Source organism: Drosophila elegans, unplaced genomic scaffold, assembly GCF_018152505.1.
Source record: "Drosophila elegans isolate 14027-0461.03 unplaced genomic scaffold, ASM1815250v1 contig_208, whole genome shotgun sequence".
NCBI lineage: Eukaryota > Metazoa > Arthropoda > Insecta > Diptera > Drosophilidae > Drosophila > Drosophila elegans.
The window spans coordinates 17,360,516-17,388,367 of record NW_024545578.1 but is presented as its reverse complement, the minus strand read 5'-3'; the positions used below and the strand labels follow the sequence as shown (position 1 = coordinate 17,388,367).

Genomic DNA, 27,852 nt, shown 5'->3' with positions numbered 1-27,852 from the left:
AAATAATTAACGTGTGAAAATTCATTTCGGAACGCAGCTGCCCATGCACAAAATTTGCATAATGAGCGAGAGAAGAGAAATTGATTGTTAATACTCGTGTTCTGTGTTTTTATTTTTATTGTTTCTCTGGCATTTTTTTGTATTATAAATTAAACAACTTTGTTTACTCAATTATGTTACGGTAGTGAATTATTTACATTTTTGGGTCGATTTTCGGTTCGTGTCTGTTTTGCTTACATTTAAAATATGCATTTCAATTTGGAATATATTTATTTATGCTTAACAATGGAAAGCAGCAACAACATTTAACATAGAGTTTTTTCCCTATTTGGTATATATTATTTTGTTTTATTTGAAATATCTTTTCAATTTTGCAGTTGAAAATGTCAAAAAAAAAAATTGAAAAATAAACATTCCCGGCTGACCAATTGAACAAGTTAAAAGTTTCGATTTTTTGTATAACAATGACACAAATTTGAAAATGACAATTTTTCGAAAAAAAACTTAGAAAGCTTTGGGATGATATTTTCTTTATTTTCTTAGTAAGTTGCAATGTCCCTGACAAAGCATCCATATTTTCGCACTTTCATACTCTTTTATTACTTCAACGCACAAATCCAAAAACAGGGAACAACCAAAAACCCAAACTAAACTAAACTATAGATACTTTCACCATTTATCAGCTAGGCGTTTCATTTGCAGTGTCTGTGTTTTTCTTTTTCATAGAGTATCACATTTTCTCGGTATCGGTTCGATTCAAGCAAAACAATTTTGCCGTACCAGAACTTAAATGTAATTTTGTGCAATCATTTGATCGATTTCCTCCATTAGCTACTGCTGCTGCTCCGTCTCCATGTTCTTGGCACGCAGATACTTCAGCAGCATCTGCAGCGAGTCGTAGGTATCAAAGTCGTCGAGATTCCGCCGGGAGGATGACATGTTGGTGGGACGGGGCATGGCCAGTGGGACGGGCAGCAGTTCGGGCATCACCGAGTGATGGGTGATCAAGGCTTTCAGGCTGGAGAACTCCTTGCGAAAGCCCTAAAACGGAAAATACATTTATCTCCATGTTAAAATAATACTTACAAAATAAAATTTGTTTTCGAAAATGATATATTTTCTGAAGTATTGTAATATATTTAATAGTGGCTAATCTTATTAACTTACCTTTATTTTGTAGCCCCTTGGAGACCCAAGGATAATATAGTTAGCTATCTTTGGCCCAGGTGGCGAAGGTACGCGCAGTGTGAGTGCATAACATCCTGGCTTGGAGCTGCTCTTGCGCACCAGAAACGCACCTGGGCTCTTGCTTTGCAGGACCTCTATGGCTATATCGCGGGAAATGCCCGCCTGATACCAGCAAGCATCCTTCAGATCCAGGTCCTCCTCCTCGCCACCCACATTGCCGAATGCGTTGGCCAGACTGCTGCTCCGCTGGGCACCGGTTCCCTGGTTCATCCGCAGGCGATTTGCGAAGATTTTGGGGCTTGAGTTGGCTGGGAAATGAAAAGGAATTTCATAAAGATATGGTTTTCAAAAAAAGTTTTACCGTAAAACTAAGCAACATAAAACGTAGACAACAGTAACCTTTCCTAACTTTGAAATTTGTAAAATAAAGTTAAACAAAATCGAACTAAAAATATAAAGGATTTAAATGTTAAAACTATTAGAAATTTTTCTGATTTTTTTTACTGCAGAAAATATTTTAGTAAAATCCTTACCGCTGCTCGTCTCCCTGAGATACCGCTTCTTCAGATTGAACTCGTTGTTGTCGTTCAGGTTGACATTGTCCAGCATGGGAATGGCTGTCAAGGATTGACGGCACGAGTCGCCGAACTTGCTGTCGATGTAGGAGTCCTCGTTTATGTAGCCATTCGAATACACCGGCTGTATGTCCAGGGGCGCGCTTAAAGGGGTCATGTCGCCCACCAGTGGCCGTGACTCTTCGTTGTGGCGCAGCAGACCCATCGTTAAGCGTTTGACCTACAGAGAAAAAAATTACATAATGTTTTAAAACCAATTTTTATACAAAAAAAAAATCATTATTGTATAAAAAATATTTTTTATATTTATTTGAATTATTTTTAAATTTGTATATATCTAAACTTTTTTATTTACAATAAACAACCTTTAAAATATTTCGTTAGTTCGTCTCAGTGTGGACCCAAATCGACTTAAACTTTTAAGAAATCCTCCAAAAAAGGGATCAAAGGCGAAGCCGAAGCGTTCAAGTGGCAACAAAATTAACTACAATTTAAACACCTTGTAAGCCGACAAGGATCAGCAAAGGATGCTGCAGTCAAGGGCAGCGAGTGGGTGGAGTTGGAGGCGTGGCCCGGAGCCACAGACGGAGGCGGAGCAGAAAAAAGGAAAGAATTTATTACCGAGAACCGCAGCGAGACAAAATGCTGGCAAAATGCGCCGCGCCACAAAAGGCGAAATGCAGGCGAAACTTTTTTTCGGGTGTGCACTTAAACAGGAAACGGATGCTTGGACTAAGCATTACCGGTGGGTGGAATATAAGAGCTGGGGGCTGGGGGTTGAGGGTTGGGGAAAACGAAGAAAGAGTGCAAAGTGCACAAGGAACGGAGAAAGGCGCATAAATTCGTGGCAGACTCTCGTGTCGGCTACTCATCCCCACTCCACGACCCCTTTTATGGTACATTGCCACCGTCTAAAATGTTGCATAGCAAATGGCGGCTATGGCATTCTAGGCGGAAATGTGCCGCAGGACTCAGGACTAAGGACCAGTAGCAGTGGCAGTAGCAGTAGCAGCCGCGAATAAAGAATAACGAACAATAGTATGTAGAGCAAGTGTTGAGCTGTGGTTCAAAAAATACCAACCGACAGGGTAGTGCCCTAAAGTGTTTTAAGTTTAAGTAAGAGCAATTTACTGCTTTTGTTGTTATTTTATATTTTATTAAGACTTTAATTAAATAAAATCTAGTTCACAATACTTATCAGACATTTTTAATTCAAACGAGTTTTTTTACCAACATAAGTAATTTAATATTTCTAGAGATATCGAAATCCCTGCTGAATACAGCCTTTTTTTAATGGGTAAGCAGGCTAACGAAAAAACTAGCGCCCGGCGATAATTCAGATGCACTTGTGCGCCCATGCTGAGATCGTGTTACCCTTCCCCTTCCCCTTCCCTTGCTTTTTGTCCTGTTTTCGGGGTCAGTGGCTTTGAAAAAGTCTGCCGGCGCTTGTACAATAGTTGTCTGCCCGAAACTAGTCTACAGTCTAGTTGGTGGCCTCGCTTATTTCCCCTCGTGTTTTTTTTTTTTTTTTTTGGCATAATTTAAGGCGACATTGACAATGAGACGGTGGTTCGGGGGTTAACCTACCTGCTTTTTCTACTCTGACAGCAATTGTTTGCCCATTGCTGCATAATTCCGGAAAAAGTGTGCTCCTTACGAGCAAGAAGGAGGCACCATTGTTTGCATATTTCACGGCGCATTGCACACTGATTTGCGGCCATGTTTTCGTGGGTATTTGTATTGGTGGAGTTCATTTCTTACGTATTTGCTGGCTAAAGAAATGGGGCCCGTTTTCAGGTGTTTACATTTCGTAGAAGCGAGTTCTCATTCCTTTCCTTATTCCTTATTTACATTTCGGCTTTTTCTCATTTCTTTCCTCAATTTCAGAATAAATATTTTGCTTTTTTGTTCCCCGGCTACACTAATTGCCCTGCTCGTTTAATGAACTGCCAGCTAGCTGGACATTAGTGGCAGCTGTTGCAAAGCCAAAGAGGCGGCACGTGTTCGACCCCCAAAAATAAAAAAGAGCAACAACGAACACTTGCCGCAAAATGCTCAACATTTATGCAAATTTAATAAACTGCCTTGCCAAAGGATAAGCAGCCAAAACGGGGCTAAATAAAAGGGCAAAGCGAAAGTCGAGCGAGTTTAAATCAAATACACCAACTGGCGGTGGTTGTGTGTGTGTTTCTGTGTGCGGGTGTGGCTGTGGATGTGGGCAAGTGGGCGTGGCCCACAAAATATTATTTATGACATTCGAGCTGAAAATATATTCCGTGCACACATGATACATGGGTAGGCGTGACGACGCCGGATCCGAGAACCGAGTCAAACCAAGTCAAACCCAGGCACCAGGCCACATGCGGTAGCTGATAGCTGTCGCTCAATGTGGCCGAGAGGTGCACTTGAAGAAATAGAGCTAACGAATTTAATCACCAAATTAATTATTCAAATTTCAATTGCAAAAAACATACATGTATTTGGGCAAAAACCTTCCTGCAATTAAGCTTGCTTAAATATTTATTTACCAAAAAAAGTGATCTTTGTTAATTGATTCGATATGCAAAAATCTACTATTTCCAAAAAGAAACGTTTATTATTTATTTACCTTGTTTATAATAATAAGGTTGGCTCAAAAAAGAAACCTGTTTCTATAAATTGGTTAGAAATATAAGTACCTACTTCATTTTTAATTATTTGCCTGTGTTTAATTATTTGCTTCCATTGCATTTACATTTGTTTGTAATTTTGTGGAAACAAAAATATTTATTTATTTATTTAATTATTTCGATTTACCAGAAAAAAAAACTTTTAAGCATACGCGTACCTAGTGTTTTTTAAATGATAGTTTAGTTAAAAATACCTACAATATTGCGTAGTTTTTAGCATATTTTTTCCGAGTGTAAGGAGACTGGGCATGAGTATTCAGATCTCGTTTGTCGTTGCAGTTGCAGTTGCTAAACAAACATTTAGCGGCGCCGAGTCAACAGCATCGATGCATCAACGCCAGCACAGGGCAGAGTGCCATGACAGACAGTGCGTCATTTCCGTCTAAGTCGGATGGCAGTGGTGTAGGAAGCGGGGGGCATGATATGGAGGGGGGTCGAGTGGAGAGGAAGGACGAGTGATGCCATGGACAAGGATATGCGGGTGATGTGCCACTCAGACTCCGACTCTCCTACGACGACTCAGACAACCGACAGCAAACTGCATAATGTGGCAACGCATTTGTCTTTGACTCCTGCCAGGACAACCCCCCCAAACCGCCCGCCCCCTTTATTTTTAGCCCACTCCCATGTCGGGGTTCGCATGTGCAGCAGTTGCCTGCTGCTTTATTTTGCTTATCTGAAATTGAATCAGGCAGCCAAGCAGACGACGACGACGACGACAGCGATGGCAAGTTGCCTGTTGGGCACAATTAGGGAAGCATCACGCCCCTCTATAAACTCCAGCCCCCCTTTGTCACGCCCATGGGAGAAGCAAAAATTAATTTGCTTATCGGGCCGCACCCTGCAACAGAATGATGTTATTGACAGGCAGCAGCATGTCGAACCACACAAAAAAAAAAACGGGAGGAATCGAAAAAAACTATGCAAAACAAAAGGATATGCCTGCCGTACCATGCGGCGTTTGCGTGTTATTTGCTGTTGCCGTCGAAAAATGTTTATAGCCGAAATTGATTTATTGACAAAACAAGGGAAGCGCCGCTCGCTGCACAGGAATATGAAAAATACCAAAAGCGAAAGCACGAACCCTTTTTTGCGTTTCTTTGTTTTCGAACCTCGACATATGCGGAATGTCAGGCGGAAAGGGGGGTTGCACACACAGCCCTTGTATTGACAATATTTATGGTTTGCCATTAGGGCCAACTGATTGCTTTTCGCTTTCGATACGATTTCAATTTCTCAGAGTGTTTCAGTGCCCGTTGTTGATGTTGTGGTTGCTGTCGTGTGCCACTGATGTTTCAGTTTCGGTGTGTGACTTGGCCTTGATTCGATTTGATTTCAGTTGCATCCAGCTTAAGGTGACTCCTTCCCCCGAGGTGGAGGCCATTAGTTTACAGACGTAATCACCATAATGCGCAATCGAGTCGCAATGCAGCCATAAATAAGACAAACACATAACGTATACGCAGCGTGGTCGAGTGCCAGCGAGTCTCTCTCGTATGAATAAACTCGCACGTACTTATCGCATAGACTATGCTCGACTGAGCACAGCTGCCTCGACTCCATATCTCTCTATATACGTAAATATATATAAATGTAGCAGAACTCACACTGAGGCATGAATATTTAAGGCGTTGAATTTATGAAAACAACGTGCCACAAGTCGAAGGAAAGGCTAAAGTTTTGCATTGCAAAACTTCGCCTCGGTCTCGCCTATCACGTGACAAAGAACACGGGCGAAACATTTGATAAAACATTTCGCATGTGGGCAGCCCTTCGACTTCTACGTGTTATGACAAAGACAAAAAAAAGTTTAAACGGAAGAGCCGAAAAAATCCAGCAAGCAATCCAGCAAATGGTCCGTAAGGACCGCACGGGTTGTGGGGCTTAGTTCTCTAAAGTTTTTTTCCCTTCAGGGAAGCTTAGCTCTTCCCGCGCGGGAATACTGTCTGCCAATAATTCATAACAAAGCGTTGAAAATTCGGGAAATACTTGGGCCACTCCTTGAGCTTGGCAGAAATGGAAAACCAATAAACGAAGTCCGAGTGTTGGCGCACCCTTATCAAAGTCAAACCCATCAAATATGTTTGATCTTCTAATGCAGGGCAAAATATTTGCCATTCTTTGGCAAGAAAATCTCTTGAATAATCCCTACACTCGGGAAAACTCATTCATGCATTATTATTTTCAAAATACATTTTTTATATAAGAAAATGTTAAAAGGGAAATATTTCTTGTCTGTTTAATTAAGTTGTATTTTATTTTCGTGTCAATTTAGTCATGAAACATTTTAGCACAAACTTGAGATTATAATATGATTATTATAGATATTAAGCAAGCCTTTTTTTTTGTGTAAACTTTTCAACCGATTGTGCTAAACATAAAGGTAATTCTTAAACTTTTATAATTTGTAGATGAAAATACACAAATTTTTTTTTATTTTATTTTGTGATTGAACTTAGTCTATTTACTTACCAAAGGAGGCTTGTCCGCCAAACGCTTGCAGCTGTTTAGTTCGGTGGGCGAGTTGTCCTCATCAGAGCTTGGTGTTTGGGCCACCTTTTCATTGTCATTGCAACTGAGTAATATATTTAAAAAAAAATATTTATGATTAGCTGATAGTTTCATTGTGAGATAAAATAAATAATCATTACTCTGACAAAATAATAAATATATACTTTTTTTTGTCAAACAACCGCATTCCACAAGATTAAAGTAGAAAGTAAAGAGTGGATCAGGCTTTTGAATATTTATTACTTTGTCAGAGCTAGTATAGGTAAAAATATAATAAGTATTATTTCTTTATTATATATGTATTAAATGTTGTGTACCTATTCTACTATACGAGTGATAGGTGTCGTGTTTTTCTTAATGAATGTGATTTAAGCATTGATTGGAGGGATCTGCTAGGAATCGCATTGTGGGCTACTCACTTGAGATTTGCGTGTGTGAAGAGTTGCAGGGGGCGACGACGTCCTAGACTTGCAGGCGAAGAGGGCGCGGCCAGACTTGTCTTACCACGACTGATGGTGGCCAAGGGGGATCTCAAAACGGCCGAATTTGCCGCTGGCTGACGATTGCTGCAGGATGAGGATCGAAAACGGGCTCCAGCTCCGGTTAAAACGGCAGCCAAATTGGCCGCTATGCGATTGTCGAATCGGTTGAAGTATGAGTTTGAATTGGAGTTGGAATTCTGATTTGAATTCGGATTTATATTTGCGTTTGAGTTCGAGTTTGAGTTGGAGTTTGAGTTTGAACTGTCTGCCGTGGGCGAGGAGTTACTGCTGCTGCTGGTGCTGCCGTTTCTGTTGCTCATGGCCGCCGATGTTGCCGCTGTGCTTGCGGTCGATGTAGCTGCTGTCGCCGTGTTGCTGCTGGCGCTGCCCTGGTCATAATCCAAATTATTGTTGGTTATCATTGTGGCGGCCTTGCTTTTGGGCATTAACTTTTGGCAGCGGGTGTTACTGGCCGACGCTCTCAATTATGTGCGCATATAAAAACGCTGCGGGCGGCTTTTGTCGCACTGCGTGAGCCTGCCAGGACAATTCAGGACATCGGCAGAGTGCGATGGAGTGGGCCAGTCACCACCAGAGCAGCTCTGTGCGGCCTTTATTAAATTTGACTACAGTGGGTGGCTCGGGGTGGCGGGTGGCGGGTGGCTAGCCGCAGGGGTTCACTTGCTCCACTCCGACTGACTGCAGGACGCAGGACGACGTCGAGGATTCGCAGATTTAAACACAGAATTAATTCAAGCGGAAATTGGCAACGCAGAAGGGAGTTTGGGGGGCGCAGAAAAACCAAAACAAAAATCGAAAGCGTGAAGCATAAACAAAAATGGCAAGTGAAAACGCAAATGAAAACGCATAGCAAAGAGAAATATTGAGGGGGAAAGCCACAAAAATGCACATAAATAGGAATAGGAAAAGGGAGGGGGTGGTTTAAATGGAGGGGGAGTATTACAAGGGGGATATATCAGCCAGGGGTCGCAGCCATGACGTCACACCATAAAGCGCATAAATAGCAGGATTCGCAGGATGTTCATGAGCATGGTGATGATGATGATGTTGATGGTGTTGTTGAAATGTTTTTGTTCGGTGGTTGTTGTGATTGTAAGGGAATACATGATTCCCATATTGTTGTGGTTGTTGGTTTTTATTTTTTGTTTTGGTTTTACATTTCCCATTTTATGCGATTATCGATTACACAACGATTGTGCAAATTTTGCAGTTCAAAACGTTTTTTTTTCGCCAATTAGTTTCCAATTTTTGCGCATAAGTTCGAAGCCAATTTCGGTTAGTTTCGTTTTCATGTTTTAAGGCCGAATATCATGTAAATAAAAGTAGAGAAAATATATGCGAATTTTGTAGAAAGTTTTTCGTTTTTTCGATTTTAAAATTTGCATTGAAAACTGCTGGGGAAAGCGAAAGCAATATTGTTCAATCGATATTTTAGCATCCATTTTTGTTTTTTTTGAGGCTATCCGAAAGCGAATTTTCAATGCAATTCCGTGGCTAGCTTTTCACATTTTTTCCTGTCAGTTTTTTGCTCTAGTTTGGTATTGATTTACTCACGTTGGTTCGGTGGCAACTAAACTTTTCATTGGGCTTTCCTCCAGTAGGACCCGTTCACAGATGAAAGTTGAGTCCACTCATGAGCTAAAAATAGGAAAAGAAGATTTTGATTTAATTAAAATCAACTTTAATCTGCGCCCAAGTGTACACATGTGTGTGTGTTCGAGGCTGTTCTATAGCAATCATTAGACGTTCATAGTCAACACCTCATTAGGCGACTAATCAAGCGTGCGCTGGGCACGAAATAACGACCAGTTCAGTCCACTGGCAACAGATTAAAGGAGACCAGGATTCCCAGAATCGGAAGGAGGAATGTCCGCAGGAGGAACAAGGAACCAGGCGCCAAGCCACAGACACTAAACAAAACCAAAGCAAATCATCAAGATTGCTGTGGGAGGTGGGGCGAAATTCCATCTAGAGATGAGTGCGTGTTAGCCCCAAGAGCCAGCAATGAGCACGAAACTAGATTACAACATGGAAAAAAAATATTCTTGAGATTTTAAAGACTTCCCTTTTTTTTTAGAATTAAACAGCAACGTCACTAAACATCACTACTTCTATAAAAATCCTGATCAATAGTGATAATTAGATATTATCTTGCCCAGCTGACAGTGAAAATATAAAATACACGGGATTTAAAATTCTTTTAGATTCTATTTATTCTTTCACTATCATAATTCCCTAAAAACTGAGCTATCCAGTTTTTAGGGAATTATGATAGTGAAAGAATAAATAGAATCTAAAAGAATTTTAAATCCCGTGTATTTTATATTTTCACTGTCAGCTGGGCAAGATAATATCTAATTATCACTATTGATCAGGATTTTTATAGAAGTAGTGATGTTTAGTGACGTTGCTGTTTTATGGATGTCAAATTTTTTGTTATTACTTTAAGAATATCCTAGACCTATAATGTCCAATAAACATAATTTATGTATGGCATAATTAATGTTAATCAACTCGATATACTAAATCGCCAAAAGCAAGCATAGTTGCCCAACTGATTAACCACATCATCTTAATTCGAATAATTTTGAACATTTAAACTCAAAGAGATTAAAATACCGGAACTTAAATAGTTTTTTCTACGTGCAGCCATCGCTGGCCAGGCAATGAAGTAAACACGAAGACGATGCCGCAAATAAAACGCACAGATTAAAGGATGCCCGTGTGAAATGTCTTCTTAATTACTTCGCCGAGTCCAGGGGCTGAGACTGCGAAGGATAAACAAGCCATGGTGGAGTTTGCAGGAAAAACGACCCGCCTGGTGGGTCTGGTTGACTGGATGAAGGCGTAATTGAGAAGTCGCCGGGCGGGGAGTCGGAATTGGAATGGGTTTAGGTCCGCTCCTCGGGTCCTGCTCTCGGGTTCTTGCGTCTGCAGCGCTGTTTAAGCGGAAGTAATTTAATTAATTACAAATGAAACGGAAACACGAGCAAAACGAAGGCGACGACCATCCGGCTATATCCCTTCAGAATGCATCGTGTGTCGATTGTTTGCTTAATGGAATGAGTAGTCAGCCCGAAGCCGACAACAGGAACAACTAAAACAACAACCAACAACAAGTGCTACCCAGCCCAGTTTTTTTGCATATGGCCAAATTGGGAGCGGCCTAAGCGTTTTCCAAAACAACAGCGGAAAAATTAAAGGACCAGCCCTCCCAGCAGAGCAATTAAATTTTTGTACGCCCTAGGACCGCAAACTATTCGATGTTAGGGTGCACAAAGGGAAATTCTGTGATCGAGTTGGGTATTTGTATGTTTCCCTTTTACATTTTAGGAAATGTATTCTTGGATACTTATTAGGGATAGTTAAACCAATTTTAAACTTCTATTTATTAAGGTGAAAAAATATTGTTTCTTTAAAAACGTTGGGAAAATAAATAAACTTCATTTTAAAGCTCCTGCTCATTTTTATGCCAGAACTAATTATGTAAGATTTTGTTCAAAAGTATTTCATAATTTGTTTAGCTCTATAAAGCATTAAGAGAAAGCATTTTAGTATTTTATCTTACTTTAATTTACCTCCTGCAGTAAAATATAACACTTTTGGTAGAGTGTATCTGCACGCACACAGTGAGCACACGCACACATTGGCACACGCATTAAGCACAGCTCATTTGCATTGCGGTTTTAATTGGCATTGGCACGGAGGAGGAGCGAAGGGAACGGCGATAGCGGGCTATTACCTCTGGCCCCGGTCTGCACGGTTCGCTGGCAGGGCTTACAAGGATAATGAAAACAATTTAACGACTCTCCCGACAATTCACAGGACCAGAGGACAGACGGCAAACGAATGCTGGTTAAACAAATCTTGAATCCTTTTTGCCGCCTCTTGCATTTGCGTTTGCCATTAATTTTTATAACCACCCCATGGCCCGACTGCCCCAACGAACGCTGCGTGTCTGCGCAAAATATTCTCAGATATTTTTTGACATTTTAATGAAAATATTTTGCGTAGCAATCCAGAAAGCAGAGCGAAAAAATTAAAAGGCAGTTAGCAAAAAGGACAGGCGAGCGGAGTGATGAATCCTTTATCCCTTCACTGGCTTAATATTATTTTAACGAAGCGGATTCCCGCGGAGCAGGATCAGTGGAGTGGGTTTCACTTTTAAGCCCTGCTGATGGCCAGTAATTAAATGCTTGACATGCCCTTGGGTGTGAGGTTTTGCGAGCCAGGGATTAGTGCCACTAAGAGGATGTCTGGACAGAGAGAAAACCCTCAACACACCAGAGAGCAGAAGTGAACAATTAATGAGATAGAACTTCATAAATTCCCGCCACTCATTTCTCCCAGTGCAGTTTGGGTGGCAAATTAACACTGAAGCTGGCATTATAATTATGGCATATAGGTGAGGCGGATGTTGAGTTTCAGGTGAAATGAACCCGTTAAGCTTTTGAAAATACTGACAACTGTTTAAAGATAAATATATTTAGGAATATAGTTCTTATTTATAACGGTTTTCTAGAAAGAAAAAACATTTCCTAAGTTATTAAATATTTGGCACACATATGTTATGAGAAGAAATGTAAGTTATTTAGCTTTGCAATGTTATTATTATTATTACTATTACTGTGGCTTTATCTAGAATGTAAGAGAATGTAAGACTTTTAAACATTTTTTGTTCAAATTTATATAATTTTTTCTGGCTGCAAGTGTTTATCTTCACTGTCTATAATTAACAGTTTATTTCGGCGTGAAGTGCATCCTGTTGCTCCTCCTAAACTCTCTCCTCCTGGCTCATTAAATATTTACAAGATCTCAATTTGCTTAAGTGAGCATCGTGGCCCAACAAAGCCGTAACAAAATCAACAAGCCTAAGCAAAAATATTTGTCGGCTTGCAAAACAAGAGGAAAGACAGCCGAAAAAGCGAACAGCAGACAAGACAAGAGAGGGGTTGTTTGCAAATTAAAAGAAATCAAAATCATATGAGAATTTTCAAGTGATTGCCGCATGAGTCCTTGTTCGCAATTTTTTTTTTATTTGGCTCAGGCAGGAAGCGCGGGCCAACATAAACAAGCAATTTAACAGGCACTCACACACACTCTCATACCCTCACACGCACACACACAGCGACACACATCCTTAAGGATCCGTCGCCAGTTGGCAAACAAACGAAGCGTTCAGGCGAAAAAAGCCAGCGGAGAATGGAAAAAAAAGTTGAGCAGCCTCGAAACAAGCAAAGCGTTTTATATGCCGACACCAGTGAGCTAGTGTGTTTGTGTGAGTGCGGCACCGCAGATTTCTCTCACCCACCCACATAGCCACATACACCCAAACCCACACACCCACACACCCACACACATGCCAGCCGCAGCCTTAAAGTATGCCGCAAGTTTTTGCCGCTCTTTGTTAATGAAATTTTAATCAAGCTGCAAGCGAAAAAGAGTTTGCCAACCAAGTTTGGCGAGTACACAAGCCGCACTCCTTTGCTGCGGCTCCTTTAAAGGAGAATTCCCTTATTTTTCACCGCCAAATAGCCGGCAGCTTCATTAGAGACGCCTCGGTCCACGCTGCGTATGCGTAATAATTTATTTAAAATGCAATTCGTTTATGCCAGACATTAATCATCCCAGCGAACGCGATAAGACATCGAGTAAGTCACGTACCGAGGTCGACTGCATTTATTAACAATTTACGTCATAAATAAAATTGAAAAACATTCATAATGTCAATGGCGGGCCGAAGAGAATGCGAATGAGAAGTGAGTGAAAGACGTGCGAGCATGAGTCGATGGCAATTTCATAAATTACAGCCGCTTGGTGGAGAGGGGCAACGGGAATGAGGTGTGGATGAGCGGCTGGTTTACATAAATTAGACAACAAATTTCCCAGCAAAATGGGAACAACGCGCAGGCAAAAGGTAAATCACAAGGCGGACCCCAAAAATGACAACATTAAAAGCTGCCAGGTGGGGTAATGTACTCTTAAATATACACGGAAAATAAACAACATCTTTATATTAAATTAAAGTTAAATATTTCTTATAAGACAAGAAATATATATTTATTTCACTTATACTGAAATTCTTATTCATATAATTCCTAATATCTTTCATTTTTAAAGTTTCAAATTACAATATTGAAACAATGAACTATAAAGGCCTTTAATGTTGTTTCACTTATTTTGAATTAGCATGGAAACTTTGAATTCCTATTTCAATTTTGTTCAGTGACCATTTTGTGAAAACACTTTTACTTAGAGCCTTAATTCTTTGCCCATTTTTTCGTGGTATCAGGCCGAGTTGTTTAACATATTTCTATTTTGCTGTGGCTGTTACGCCTTTTCCTGGCCGATTTGGAGTGAATAATGTTCGCTTAGCACGGCAAATAATTATTTCTCGCTTACTGCCAACTGGCATGCTATTTGGCAAGGGCTTTAAGGATTGCTTTCGGTCCTTTTCAGCCGCCCATCACCACCCACTAACCGAGCTCCCCATTTTGGTCCCCAGTTCATTATGTGAATTTTGAAATTGTTTTTTTTCCTCCTCGCTCTTGTTTCTTTGTGTTTTTTGCTGCAGGGCATAAAAACAAAAAAAGAGAGTAAAATACAAATGCCAACACGTTGGCTTGGCTGAGCAACCCCTCAAAAAGGTGTTGAGTTGAGCCAAATTACAAAAAATTGCTGCTGTTGTTTCTGTGCATTTTTCTTTAATGATTTGAATATGCAAAGCGCGCCAAACAAAGCGAACGAAAAGAATTTTAATTAGTTTTTGGAATGTTTTTCAGTGCAATTAAAGCCGAAGGCTGCCACAGCAATAAACCAACCAATTATTATTCTCAGCTATGCGGCATTCAAAATTCTCCATACTCCGGAGTATGAAAGCGAAAATGTTTGGAATGCTTTACTCGCAATCGGTTAAATGCTAAAATTATTTTGCAAAATAAAATGGCAACTAAATATGCATGGCAGAGCGAATCGATTTGAGAAATCCGCATCGAATTGGCTAACAGCATCGAATTTTTCAAGGAAAACAAACCAAGCCATGATGGCAATAACGAACAGAAAACGCCCGTTCCCAAGGATTTCTCTACCTTGCTTTTAAAGGACAAGGAAAAACTATTTTATATATGTACGTACAACGGAATAATTCGACTACCTTTCGTCCAACGTCTGGGCAATGTCCCATGACGTCCCCCCTCGAAAGCAATAAATGTTCAAATCAATTGAAACGTTTTGCCAAGGCCTCACACCCCGTGTGAAACCACCCCCGATATAAATCGAAGAAGGAGCAAGGAATGGATTCCTGGACAGCTTAAGGCGGCGATTTGGTTAGCCCACGCCCCGAACAACAGAAAATCGATAAGGGATGCTGAGGAATGTCAACTTGTTTTGAACTAGTCCGGCACAAGGAAACCAGATCCTGTCCCACATTTGAGAGCAGAGTCCGAATAGGATAGTAGTCTATATATGTGGACCAGAAATCGACAGAAGTCGACGGCAATAAAACGCCATTTGGTCATAAAAATAGTCGAACGTTGCAGGAGCCAAGTGAATGCGACAACTGCCCCAGGGGGAAAATACCCCGAGGGGAGGGTATGAGGATGCGGAGCCTGTCTGCCAGGGCAAATTACGAATTTTGCATATTGCCTTTCTTCGGCCTTCTCTCTGTTGGCCGGTTTCTTTGCCCCTTTGGCCCATTAGTCATTTCGGTGCCGGGCGAGTTTTGCCAGGGACTACGGCTTGGTGTGTCGCCACTTTGCAGGATGAATGACCCCGGCATAGTTGCTCATACTTTTCCGCCAGCCAATCCACAACACTCCCCGCCACTTTCCCTCGCAAAACCTCGGCCAGCGGAAATTGCGCACACGTCACAGGACAGCAATTTTCATATAACCGTCAACCATTTTTCTACTCTTTTCCACAAAACTGCAGGAGAATGATAGAAATATCGAATGCATATTACCTTTATTTAAAAATGGGGAAAAAATATTTACTTTATTCAGTTCTTTTTTCAGTTAACGACTTGAAATGCTTCTAAAAAAACATATTTATCGGATTAAATCGGACTAGTGAAATACTTTTACAAATTATTTATTTTCGCTTACTTAACACTTTCAAAACGTTTGCTGCCATTGATGATATATTTGTTTTAAACAGTTCAATGCTTGCCGTGTTTAACCCTAACGAATTCTGCATCGCTTATATTCACGTTTAATTGATTTTCGCAACCGAATGCATCAAAAATTCATGCGTGTGCAATTAATGACATTACCGGAGCTCTTGACCGGTCGCGGGGTCTTCTGTTCAATAAATTATAGTCATTATCGTTATTAAGCAACATGAAGAGAGCTATATAAGCCAGCGCATTAAATTAATGCGTGTTGAATTTAATTTTTAATCATAATGGACGTGATGATTGTCATGGAGCTTACAAATTAATTCTAAACTTATAGTTTTAATAAGTGACTAAAGAATTTAAATATCACGATTTTCAAAAATGTGGTTTGTTAAACGCTGTTGAAAGAAACAATAAATTCTTTTCTTATTTTTTATTTCGGTAAAAGGAATATCCAAGTTTATTAACTTTAAACCATTATGGATAATATGGCATCCTATCTACAAATGTTTAAAATTAGAGTTTTAATAAATTTCCAATCAATTTTCTCTACAACCCTCTCGGCAATCTTGAATAATTAATAGGATTTATGAGAAATAAATGCTTGGTAAATTTCTTGATTTAATTTAAGTTTATAAAAATGTTCAATTCTCTCTTTAAATGGTTGCTCTTCACAGTTACGAAAGTAGCTTGAATAATTAGTAGGTTGTGTATCTTTTGGCGGTTTCATTTTGCCTTGGCAGTTTGGCCTTTCCGCAATAGCCAGCCACGCCCCTTCACTCTCCGCCCACAACCCTTACCTAACTCACATGTAGGTCAAAACTGGGTGAGCAGAGGCGCGTTGCATACCTTCGGGCTGTCAATTTATTTTTCGCGCTTCGCATGTTCTTGGGCCATGTTTCTCCGATTCTCCCCGCGCGTGTTTTTGCGTCCTTGAAATTTATGCGTTCGACGCAGGCGAAGCGCCAAGTGTTGAGAACATCGGAGATAGGCACAAGTGCCACATGGCGTGTAATGCGCTCATTATGCTTCTCTATATATGCGTAGATATGTATATTCACATTCAGCTGTATAGATGGATGCCACAAGCAAAAGGATGCCTACCACTTTCCGCCCTTGGAACTGGGCCAATGTGAACGGCATTGTCTTTTGGGTCGCCGTCGCCTCCGCCTGGGAGATAATAACAACAAATTATTACACTTGCCGAGGGATTCTAGTGGGGGGTTTTACTGGGCCAACTAAATTAAGCATATCGTTGATAACTCAACGCAGATCGGACGGAATGCGATAAGGCAAAGTCCTTAATCCTGGCTGGCTCTTTGCCGGGCTTATTACCATGTTTTTATATTAGGGTCTGTTCATATCTGCACTGCGAAAACTCATTTAGAGTTTTGAGCTTGAGAAGTGCTTAACGGGCTATACCAGATTACCCCTTTTTTAATTTTATTTTTTTTGCCCGATCGATAGCTTACAATTTAAAAAAAAAATCATCTAAAAGCTGCAATGTCGTATCTAAAGTAGTTTTTGAATGGCAGCGTTCTAGAGAGCGACAGCTCGCAGGCATACCGCTGCACCTGAAACTTTAAACGCGTTTATCTATAAACTACATTTTTGAAAACTTTTAACATCATAACTCCACTACAAGCATATTGATCGGTAAAGCCCCTTAAACAGCATGAATAAATACCTAATTTTAGTATTTTATAAATTTTTGAAATATTGACGATATCTGTTTTATTTTGTCTTTAGTAAACACTTTTTTTTAGGTTGTAAAGTCCTTGGCTTAAGTTAAAAATTATCTAATTTAAATTCAGCTTCTTCAAGATTTCTCTAAATGTGTCCATGGCCTTGAGTAACAAGCAGTTATCGATTTTAAAACAACCATATGGTACTTTTGAAATACACATCTTATCTGAACGCTGTCACGTTGGACGCAAACGAATCGTTAAAATATTTTTTTATTTCATAATTTTCGTGGAACGATGGCGACTTCTTCGGGTGCCGCATCAATTGCACTTCCGCATGAAAAACAAGTTCCGTGCGAAAGCCAGATTATTGCAATCATAAATTTTTATGATTTTCCCATTGGTTGCAGCTCGAGGCAAGAGTGTGGAAAGTGTGGGCGGGAAAAGCGGCGTGGGAAAGTGCTCGCAAACCGCACGAAATTTTATGTGGATTTAATAGCCTTGCAGATATGATGCAGAAAATTATTATACTCTCGCCGCCAAGTCCTCCCACCCCCGAAGCAATGGTATAGGAAAGCGATAAGGACGAGGAACAGAAGCTGTATATATTTTTGAAAATATATACCAATACACTTGCCCACATCAGCTGCCAGAGTTTGTGTGCTTTTTTCGGCGGCCATTAAAAGGAAATTTAATATAAACTTAGCGCAAAATGACGAGGGCCGTAAAAAGCATATTGACAATGGCACGAGATCAAGCCATCCCATCCATCAATCAATCAGGCCTGACAGCAGCTGTGGCAGCCGCAAAAATGTATCCACCGGAGACGTGTGGCAGGTAGGACAAAAAAAATGTAATCTAATCCAATTACTCAACACTGGCAAACAAGCCGAAAAAGATATTCGGCAGGGCGCTAATGGACGAGTCCCCAAACAGGTCGGATATCACATGTCTACATAAAAGTTAAACAACCCAGGGCAATCGCAAAGTATCAATGGCCAGGCAAAAGAGTGCGGAAAGAGCCAAAGCCACAGGCATATTTACATCATCAACCCCAACTAACCAAACGAATGCGTTTGATTATTAGCCTACAAGAGTCGGGGGGTGTAAGAGTGCAAATCCCGGCCAGAAAAAAACAGAAATTGAAATTCATGCGCATTCAGAGGGTTCTTTGTTAAGGCCACGGGGCTTACAAGATGGAATATCTTGGGCTTGGGAGCCCCCAAAGCATTCTATTGACGAAAATTATCATTTTTGTTGCTTCAATAAAACGACAGGCCCGAAACTAATATGGTTTCCTCTTTACCCTCCCCATCAGCAGGCTTAGGCATGAAATTGAAAATGTAACAAAGGAAAATTCGGGGAAAAATAAGGGCGGAGGATTAAGTTTGCCTGATTGGATGGAAGGCAACATGATGATGATGATGAGGTGACATTGAGAGGAAAGTCGCTTTGAATCAGAGAAACTACTATCGCAAATGAAATTTAGGAATACTTTTCCGTCAGCTCACCCATTTATTATGGAATTCAATTAACCTTACCAAAAGCCTTCACCTTTCACTTTCGGCAATCAAATGGCAATTAGGCCCGCTCGTAGTTCAAATATTTGTCCGTATATCACCATCAGAAACCGATGAGGATGGTGACACTGAGTGGGATACACAGCCCCCGAACCGATTATGCAAATTTGTCCGGGTTAACGATTTCATTAAACGCCAGAACCGGCCACGCCTTATCACCCAACTGCCCCAACTGTGGTCTGACCAACTAATTTCAATATCAGCCACCGCCTCCAGGAGCTTGCATTAATTCTCACATTTAGCCCACAAGCCGCAGGAGGCGTGTCCTTGTTGATAAACAGAGAAGCAGAGCTTCCGTTTAGTCTGCCAACTCTCGACTCACAACAAATCCCCTGGCCTCGTCCTGCGACACACAGGATGTCCTGGATAGGAGGTAGATCGGGTGGACTTGGACGCAAAGCTGAGCGACATCCCGAGCAGGCAAGGGGTCAATTTGGAGCGTATCAAAAAGGGACAACAGTTTTATAAACTCCCTAGTTTTGCAAAGCTTAGACCAAAGAAAGCCCAAGAGAGTGGGAGATGGTCGAAGGACCCGGTCTGGCCGGCATATTTATAAACACATTAAAAACGCTTCACTGGCATTTCCTGCAGGGATATGGGAATTTGATGAGTTATCAGTTTTGTGTACTGCGAAAAAAGGATTAAGGCTGATAAAATGCTGGCCATATTTCTTTGTTTTAAAATTTATAAATAATATAACTTAAATATATCACTGATATTCTTATTCTAATACTCCGCAAAAATTAGTTGTGATTGAAAGAAACAGTCGGAAAAGTATTTCGAATATTCAGGAGCCTTTTAAAAGAAATATAAATACACATACAAAAAAATCAAAATTTCCCTCAGTGTGCAACTAACTCTTTCTGCCTCCCTGCCCCCAAAAATTAACAGAAAACAAGTCAAAGTCAATGTTTGCAGATGTGATGTGCTGGTTGTGGGCTAAGTCCCACAGCATGTTGAAAAATGTCAGTTGCACATGAGACTGGCAGGGACCTCAAACCTCAAGAACCTCAGCAGTCAAGCCAGTGGCGGGGGCGGGGGCGGGGCCGGGAAAAGGGAAAGGGTTGCCAGCACCGGAGGTCCTGTGTGTGAGTCGGTGATGAGGAATAGCTGCAACTTGCAGCTGACGGTTGTTAAGCTTGTCAACATGAAGCGACAGTAAGTCGCAATGGGAGCAGGAGGCAGATGGAGCCAAGACCTGGCGTAACAATTGGAGCTACCTATATGTAGGCATCCGCTCCTCCAAAGTCCTTGCATTTATATTCCCCCGACGCTTTACTTTTCCGGGTCAAGCCACATTTGACCCGGTTTTTATCTGGAAGTCAACAGTTTAAATGCCATTTAACGTTTTATGGCTCGGGGGAGAGCATAGCGATTTGTAACCTTCATGTTAATACTCCAAGCCAAGTTATTTATGTAAATTACTGGCGACTGCAATGCCAACTGCTCCGAGGATGCTGGCCAGGCTAAGACCCCCTAACTCCCAGCGTTCATGTTTTATAATTAAGTCAGTAATTTAAGAGTGTCGGGCAAGGGAAACTTTTTTCGCTTGCAGCTTTACTTGACTGCATTCCTTGTGGCTTGCAATTTGGTTGCTGGCTGGCTGGCTGGCTGTTTGGCAAACTTTTCGCCGTTCCTCCCTCGCTTTTAAATAGAGTAAACCCCGGGACAGAGAAAAGCCGTGCGAAAGAGCGGAAATGTTAACAACTACTTTGACATTTGCTATGGCTCCGGGAGCAAGTATTCCGGGGTGTTTGTTTGCAAGTTGAAATTACTTAAGTGCCAACGCGACGAGGCGTGTGAATGCCGAACCAAGTCCCCAGTCCCGACTGAATAAATGAGTTAGAGAGTGGCTGAAATGGCTGAAGCGGAGCTTAACTTCGACTCGGGCTCATAAATTAATGTCGTCGCATTAAAGCGTATTGGGGCAGCTTTGCCCCGCTCACTTGCAGTTGCAATTTCAGTCGCCGTCGGAGTGTTTTTCAAAATGAAATAAAAACTGTGCTGCAGTGTCGAGTGTAACAAAAGTTACCCAGACCCAGATGCAGCCAAGTGTGAAGGACAACAGCAACGATATGCAAAATACAGCAGGCAAAAGAAATTTAGTTGGGAACACGAATGAAAAGTACCCTGTTTTCACGAAATTTTAAATGCTTTCGGCAAAGAAAGTGTCTATGGTTATAAAACTGCCTTTGTGTCCAATGATATTATATTATTTAATTAATTTAAAGACAATTTGAAAAACTTTTGCAGATATGTGAAAATAAATAATTTACATACAACTTTGATGTACCCTCGCTTTTCACCAGAACTGATCACAAAAAGGATGAAGGCTTAGGATATAAGGATGTGAGTGTCAGACCTTTAACGAACTGCAAATACTCTACTCAGCCTAAGGACCTTGAAATCTTCATTTAGAGTATTTGGAGGAAGTAGATAGAAGTACTTCCTGCAAGAAGTGGGCCCGAATGTCCTGCCTGTCTTGAATTCAAAGCTCTTGCCTGCTGTGAAAAGGAAGCCGCTGTGCATGTCAGAGTACAAAAATGTTAGTTAAATTTCGTAGCTACATTTGTTTTGTGCCAGCCTGGAAGAGATATAGGTACTGACACAGAGAAAAAGGCGGCCAGAGTTGGCAACCCGACTGCATGCATAGTGCATAAGTCAGTCAGTTGCCGGGGGGATAAAAGCGAAGTCGGGCATTTGGTAGTCCTGGCATGACTTTAAGACTTATTGTTCGTTCACTTTTTGGCAGACAACAGTCGAGTTGCCTCTTTCATTTTCATGCTCACACTCAAAATGAAAGTTCAAGCAGTTCTCGTTTTCTCTGGGATAGAAAAATAATTCATAAACTGTTGCAAGTTATTAAAATGTCAGTCACACTGTTTTGCATACCTGTTTTGCACTCTTGCTTTGATTTTCTTTGTTGCACTTTCAGATTCAGTTTATCTCGTCCATTTTCTTTTAGCCAGACTGCGACCAGACCATGGCTCGTAATATATCCTTAAGGTATACATTAATTACAAGGATCGTAAAAGCCGGGAGAAGCAAAGCTTCGACTTGCAATGCCAGCGGACACGAACTGGAACCCCCAGAGATGCCGACTCCTTTTACTTTGTGTTTCCTTTTGCATTTTACTGCCACACAAACTAGAGGACTTTGAGTGTATATATATTCTCCCGGCTCGTTCCCTTTACGGCATTCCATTGTTTCCGGGCTGTAATCAGGCTGCAAAATTCGAGTGCATAGTTTATATGCCTCCCCGCAGAAATATTTGTCTCCAGCTGCAAAGACTTTTCATAAATTGCTGCTTTAAAATTTCCCGTGGAGACGGGTGGCAAACAAATGACGAACTCATGTTGGAGGCTCATTTGTTTTATGGCCGACGCTTAGGCAGGCAGCTGATGTCCCTATCTACTTTGCCCCGGTCTGGGTGTCCCAGTTATTTGACACGCTTTTTTGCAGCCCTAACAGGAACGAAGACAGACAGTTGAGAAGATGCCATTCATTACTGGGATGCAAGAAAACAGGGCGATTTATTGCGGGGACCCCAGTCACACACTAGAGTACTTATAAACAGTCGGGCATTCTTGAGTCGAACATTTCACTTAACTAAAATAGCTTCACTCTAAAGTTTTTCCTTTTATAGTTAAGCATGAAATATTTGTCTAACTTATTCCTGAGTTTCAACTTTTCTTACATAAAGAACCGATATTAAAGAAAGTAAAATAAGTTGATGAATTTCCTTAGCGATATATATTTGTCAAAATTAAGTCAGTTTCTCTTGATTAATATTACAGCTTAAATTGTATTTACATATAACACAAATTGCGTTCGCTTCAACAAAGTTTATTAGTTATAATAATTCTCTTGGCTTTACAGAATATTTGCGTTTGGAAATACGATTTATCGAAGCTCGCCTGTGTGCATAGGTATGCAAAATATAATTGCCTGCTTTTCGGGGCTGGCCCAATACGAACGCTTCAAAGGCAGCATTGTGGCTGCTTTATCAACTTTATTATGCCAACGCCAAAAGTGGCAAAATTAACAACAACAGCGGGATAGAGATGGTGGGTTAGGGAGTGGGTATGGCCATAAAGCAACCTCTCTTTTGGCCCTTAAGACAGGACTCAACTGCAGGCCGCGACCGTTTTATGGCCCTCACACACACACACTCACACAGCGTAGTCCTGAAAACAGTTTCAATGTCTGTCTCTTCTTTCACTCCCGATGTGAGAAAGTGTGTTGGTGCGGTGTGCTCCTTGTTTATCTCGCTTTTGTTTGGCCCCGTTCAACCAGCATCCCTTTTACACCTCCCCCGAAAAGAGTGTCTTACTTTGCTCGGCTTTTTCGCTTTTTTCGCGCTTTCGCCACTTCCAGGACGATTTTGTGTGCCTGTTTAGTCCTTCGGTGTGCGAAAGTGTGTGTGGGCGAGTGTGTCTGCATTTTGTGCCTGCGTGTGGGTGAGTATGTCTATGGAGTGCGTATACGCCAACATTCGCTGCTGAGCTCCTGTTCCGAAATTTTCTCTGTGTGTGGGTGTATCGCACACAGATACAAGCCCACAAAAAGGAGTAGAGTGTGTGTGTGTGTGTGTGTGTGTGTGTATGTGCGAATGTGAATGCGGGTGCTAGCCATGTTGCTGGCAACATCTAATGACAATTTTGGGGACAAAATGTTGCCGGGCCGCTTGAAGTGCTGCCGAGTGTTTTGATAGCGGGCCAACTAAGCCCCAGAGATTTTACTCATATGCACACATCATCTCGGCAATTTTAAGCGGCTTAGGACGACGATGATGCCTTCGTTGAATTTTCATTACTAAGCCAGAGGTGAATACCTCATCCACCGAACCAGTGAACATTCTCTCCATTCTACTCAAGTGCGCAGTCAACTTCAAAAGGCAGGCAAATTCAATGGACGAGCCATGAGTCTCGGGGCAAACACAGATCATATCTTATCGGGAATCATTTTATGAGCAAAATTAATACGCTTCAAGCCAACTCGAGCGGTGAGACCGACTGGCAAATTTGTAGACGTTTTGTTGTTGCCCAGGCAACTTGAACGGCCTCATCCTCGTCGACGGAAACAATATAATGAGCCAGGGCAGGTGGCTTGAGTGGTATCAAAAGATATATATAAATAGATACTTTTGCACACGGAAAAATACTTATGACACTGCTAAGTATTAGCTTAAGGTTTTGTTGAACAAAAAAAAAATATTTAGATAATTACTTCAAGTTATTTTAATAAGTATTAAGACTAATAATCTATTCAGGATAAAAAATATATTAATAAAATACGGCTTTCTTTACGTATTATCTGATTCTAATTTATCTTAGACTTAAAAGATTTAGTTAAATCAAAAAAAAAATTTGTTTCAAGTCTTTAAATATTTTCCATTACATTTTAGCTCTCTACAAAATATATAACTTTTGAAACTTCTTATATTTCTCGTTGTGTAATAACGGGCTCACGGGCTACGACATCGTCATGGAAATTCTTCATTAACTCAACTCGGGCGCTGAGAGAAAAGAAGTTTATGTTATTAAGAACATCGAGGCGTGGGCGGAGAATGATGGCAATGGTTACTATGCTCGGCGGATGGGGGCGTGGCTAGGCAGTGGAGGAGGCGGCAGCAGCTGTTGTTGTAGTAAAATGTGTGTTTTACTTGACAAGAAAGAGATAACGGTAAATGAATATGCAGCAATTTGCACGCCCACATAATGAGTATGAAGCAGGGTGGACAAAGGGGGGCGGGTTGGGGATACCGCCGATGGGCAGAGACTGAAATAATAACAGCAGCAGCAGAAACGCAACAGCATCAGCCGCTAAACAAAAGTCGATAAACATAAACCAGGCATAGCAGCAGACAAGCGCTGATAAGTGTGCTACACTTTCCACAGGAAACGGAAGGAGTGGGCGTGCATACAAGCGTGTGTTTGTGTTTGTGTGTAACGCAAAAGTAAATTAAAACGATTTTAATTACGGTTGCCAAGACGCTGAATGAAAATGTCAACGATGCTGGGCGACAGCAGGTGGGCGTGGCAAAGGCATTTGAGGAGTGAAAGAGTGCGGAAAAATGAGACAACTCCTAAAAGCCTTTCGTTGTACCGCTTGCTGAGCAGCAGTGTGAATTATAGCACATGTATGGGAAGCCCATGCACTGAAATAAAAAGTGGAACCTTTGGGAAATTTTCCTGGTACATAAAATGACTTTGCTGTACCTAGATTAAAAGTTTTTAATAGTACAAAGCTAAAATAACAACAGAAAATGTTAAAGTTTTTTAAAAATAGTATGCAATGACAGCGATATTTAAAAAATTCTATACTAAAAAAAAATAAAGAAAACGTACTGAGCGCATATATTTGACAATAAGAAAATTAAATAAATTAAATACATTATTTTAATAATATTTACATGTTGATAAAAGTAACAAAGTTAGGCGTGCAAGCGAAAAACGATACGATAAGACAAACTAGTTAAATCAAATTAAACTTTAAATTACTATCCCATCCCATAAACAAATTTATAGCCAAATCGGCTTACACCTGATATTTTTTATTTGTGTACGTATGTGTCAGTGAGCGAAATAAGAGCAGATTTTCATTTAGACTCCGTTTTGTTTCCTTTAGCTACTTGACAAGACCGAGATGCCAAAGTCACTGCCAAGAGCAACACCAGCAAACTTTAACAAATAAACGTGTTTTCTGGGAAAAGGGGAAATATGGGAAAAAAGAAGTTGGAGTAGGAGCCGCTTCGTGCTTAAACAAACAAGCTCCATTTTTATGAGGCTCTTTTGTCTGTGGCTGCTATTCCGGCTTTCCTTTTTTTTTATACCTTATTAACGCTCGCTCACTCGCTCGTTGAAAATGAAAAGTTTTCGTGGCGGGCGTGAAATTTTTTTTACCGACAACCAAAAATAAGAATAACAAGACGGAATGCTGAAAAGCCACCGAAAAAAGGGAAGAAACCATAGCTTGCTGATTAACTTGACACGGCCAAGAGCGGCGAGGGAAAATGGTTGAAAAACGAGGGCGGTGGGGAGGAAAATTCGCGGTTTGAATGCAGCTGACAGGCAGCACCTGTCGCCGCTGCGGAAGTGTCGACTGCGAATGGGAATGCGCCTGCGACCAACAAACCGCCGCTTGGCATTTCCTTGGCGACACTTTCAAGGAAATGCAATGCAAGGTGGGGGACGAAAAAGTGTGGGCGGTGGAAGGACACTTCGGTGGCCTTGTGTATCTTATTTTGTGACTGCATTTAAGTGCAGCTTTTATGCCACAGATTTAAGCGTAAGCCATTGAATAGCCAAAGTTTGTCCAGGGGTTTATCTTCATATATTTCCGCAGTGCTTTTTAATGCAGTTTAATTCGGTATTAACCCCGAAAGTATGCTGCGGAAAGTAATTCGATTTATAAGGGGGAAAGGTATCTTTATTTAAATTATGCCCGAAAATAGGCAACGGAATCAATGCAAATTAATAGATTTTGTGGTTTCTAATTTAATTTTAAACTTTTCAATTTGCAACTTTTGGATAAACAAAAGCCGCCAGTTTTTTGTAATAACTAAAATAACTCGACTTTATTTGAACCTAATCGATTTTTGTTTCATTGCATAGATTTCAACAGTTTCATCGCGTTTAATGTTTTATTATAACAATCGTTTGCCAAAAACTTGCAAGTGTTTTTTTTATTTATATTAAAATATGGTTTGATTCATTTAATTTACCATCATTTGGGGTTGCCTTAAATAAGCTTGAGGCTATATTTGCTGAATGCTAAACCTATAATTTATAATTTCAGAACAAATTATACCCATGAACAGTTAAGAGATATAGTGAGAACCCTAATATAATTGATATTTTTAATCTATAAATTACATTTTTAAAATAGGAGAGCACAATATTTTAAGCCGTAAAGAGTTGTTCCTTTCGCAAACTTTGATCACATCAAACAAGCGCTCTCGCATGCATTTCAACTCCCGAAAGTGTTAAAACTTCATCGGAAAAGCTGAAACACTTCACTCCAAACATGTTGACAGCTTAACAGGAAGTCTGCCTCAAGAAGTACAACGACACCCCGAAAAAAGTTGATTCTTATCCTTGGAGCCCTTTACCCCCCATTTCCCGCTGATAACTTTAAGCAGAACCAGGCCAAAAAGTGTGACAGCTTTCGTGGCAAAAGTTTGCAATGCATTTTCATGTGCAGCCAAAGTGCCAAAAGGTGGCAAAATGCAAGGGGAAAACTCTTTGTGAATAATTATATAGAGAAGATGAAAGGGCCCAAAGGCAGCGAACCGAAACAAGAGCCTATGCAATCCTTTCAAGTCAAGGCTGCTGACCTTTTTCACACTGTTTGTCAAGGACTCAAAGGGCGGACTTTGATCCCAACAAAAGGATAAAGCAAGCCCAAACAGTCGTAAATCGTAAAGGATATTCAGGATATCAAATAATGCAATTTGTTGTATGCCCCACTCACCTTGGCATCAATTTTTGGCGGCAATTTTCGTTATGTTCTCGACCTTTATTTGCGTTTTGGTTTTATTGCCACAGTAATCCCAAGGAAAACTGGTCAAAGTTTTCGCATAAAATTCAATTACGATTGTGAACTCATAAATCGCAACACTTGGCCGCGTTTTACGATTACGCCTTTTGATTTCGGGCACGGAAAGTGTGAAACTTTTTTGGTTAACGCGGCTACTTTGTTATCACTGTTATCGGGCCACGACTCTGGCAATAAAATTACCCCGTCGCGTCGTTAAAAGTTAAGCGACCTTTTGTGCTAAACTGGCGGATTTGTTAAGTTTTTATGGCTTTCGTCGAATTTCAGACAATGTTGGTGTTTCGGGGATCTGTGAGATATATTTGTGGGCGCCCTTTCGGTCCAACCTTTGCAGTTGAAAGCGCGCAAGGAACTGTTTGTGCTGGCCCCATGTGCTGGCATTTTTGTCCTGGCCGCGAAACTTGGTGTCCTGCCACGAAACTTGGCATCCACAAATGCGCCTGCGCTGGATTTGGTCGGGAAATGTGCA

The 27,852-nt window shown here is 40.9% G+C and overlaps 1 protein-coding gene across 1 annotated transcript; it reads right to left on the bottom strand.

Moving 5' to 3' along the window:
• Positions 1–99: 99 nt before the first annotated feature.
• LOC108142751 (GATA zinc finger domain-containing protein 14) lies at positions 100–27,723 on the bottom strand. The gene is made up of 7 exons (XM_017266777.2): positions 27,300–27,723; positions 9,001–9,084; positions 7,363–8,124; positions 6,905–7,007; positions 1,722–1,983; positions 1,168–1,496; positions 100–1,041 (listed from the first exon to the last, which is right to left on the bottom strand). The coding sequence occupies exons 3-7, from the start codon at positions 7,869–7,871 to the stop codon at positions 832–834; spliced, it is 1,413 nt and encodes a 470-aa protein (XP_017122266.1). The 5' UTR covers positions 7,872–8,124; positions 9,001–9,084; positions 27,300–27,723; the 3' UTR covers positions 100–831.
• Between the last annotated feature and the right edge of the window lie 129 nt (positions 27,724–27,852).

Bases quoted from the DNA above. Each gene is read 5' to 3' on its own strand.
- LOC108142751 (XM_017266777.2), bottom strand. From the start codon at position 7,871: ATGCCCAAAAGCAAGGCCGCCACAATGATAACCAACAATAATTTGGAT. The intron at 7,008-7,362 runs GTGAGTAGCCCA...TATATTACTCAG, and splicing joins TTCACACACGCAAATCTCAA to TTGCAATGACAATGAAAAGG. The intron at 1,497-1,721 runs GTAAGGATTTTA...TTCATTTCCCAG, and splicing joins TCTCAGGGAGACGAGCAGCG to CCAACTCAAGCCCCAAAATC.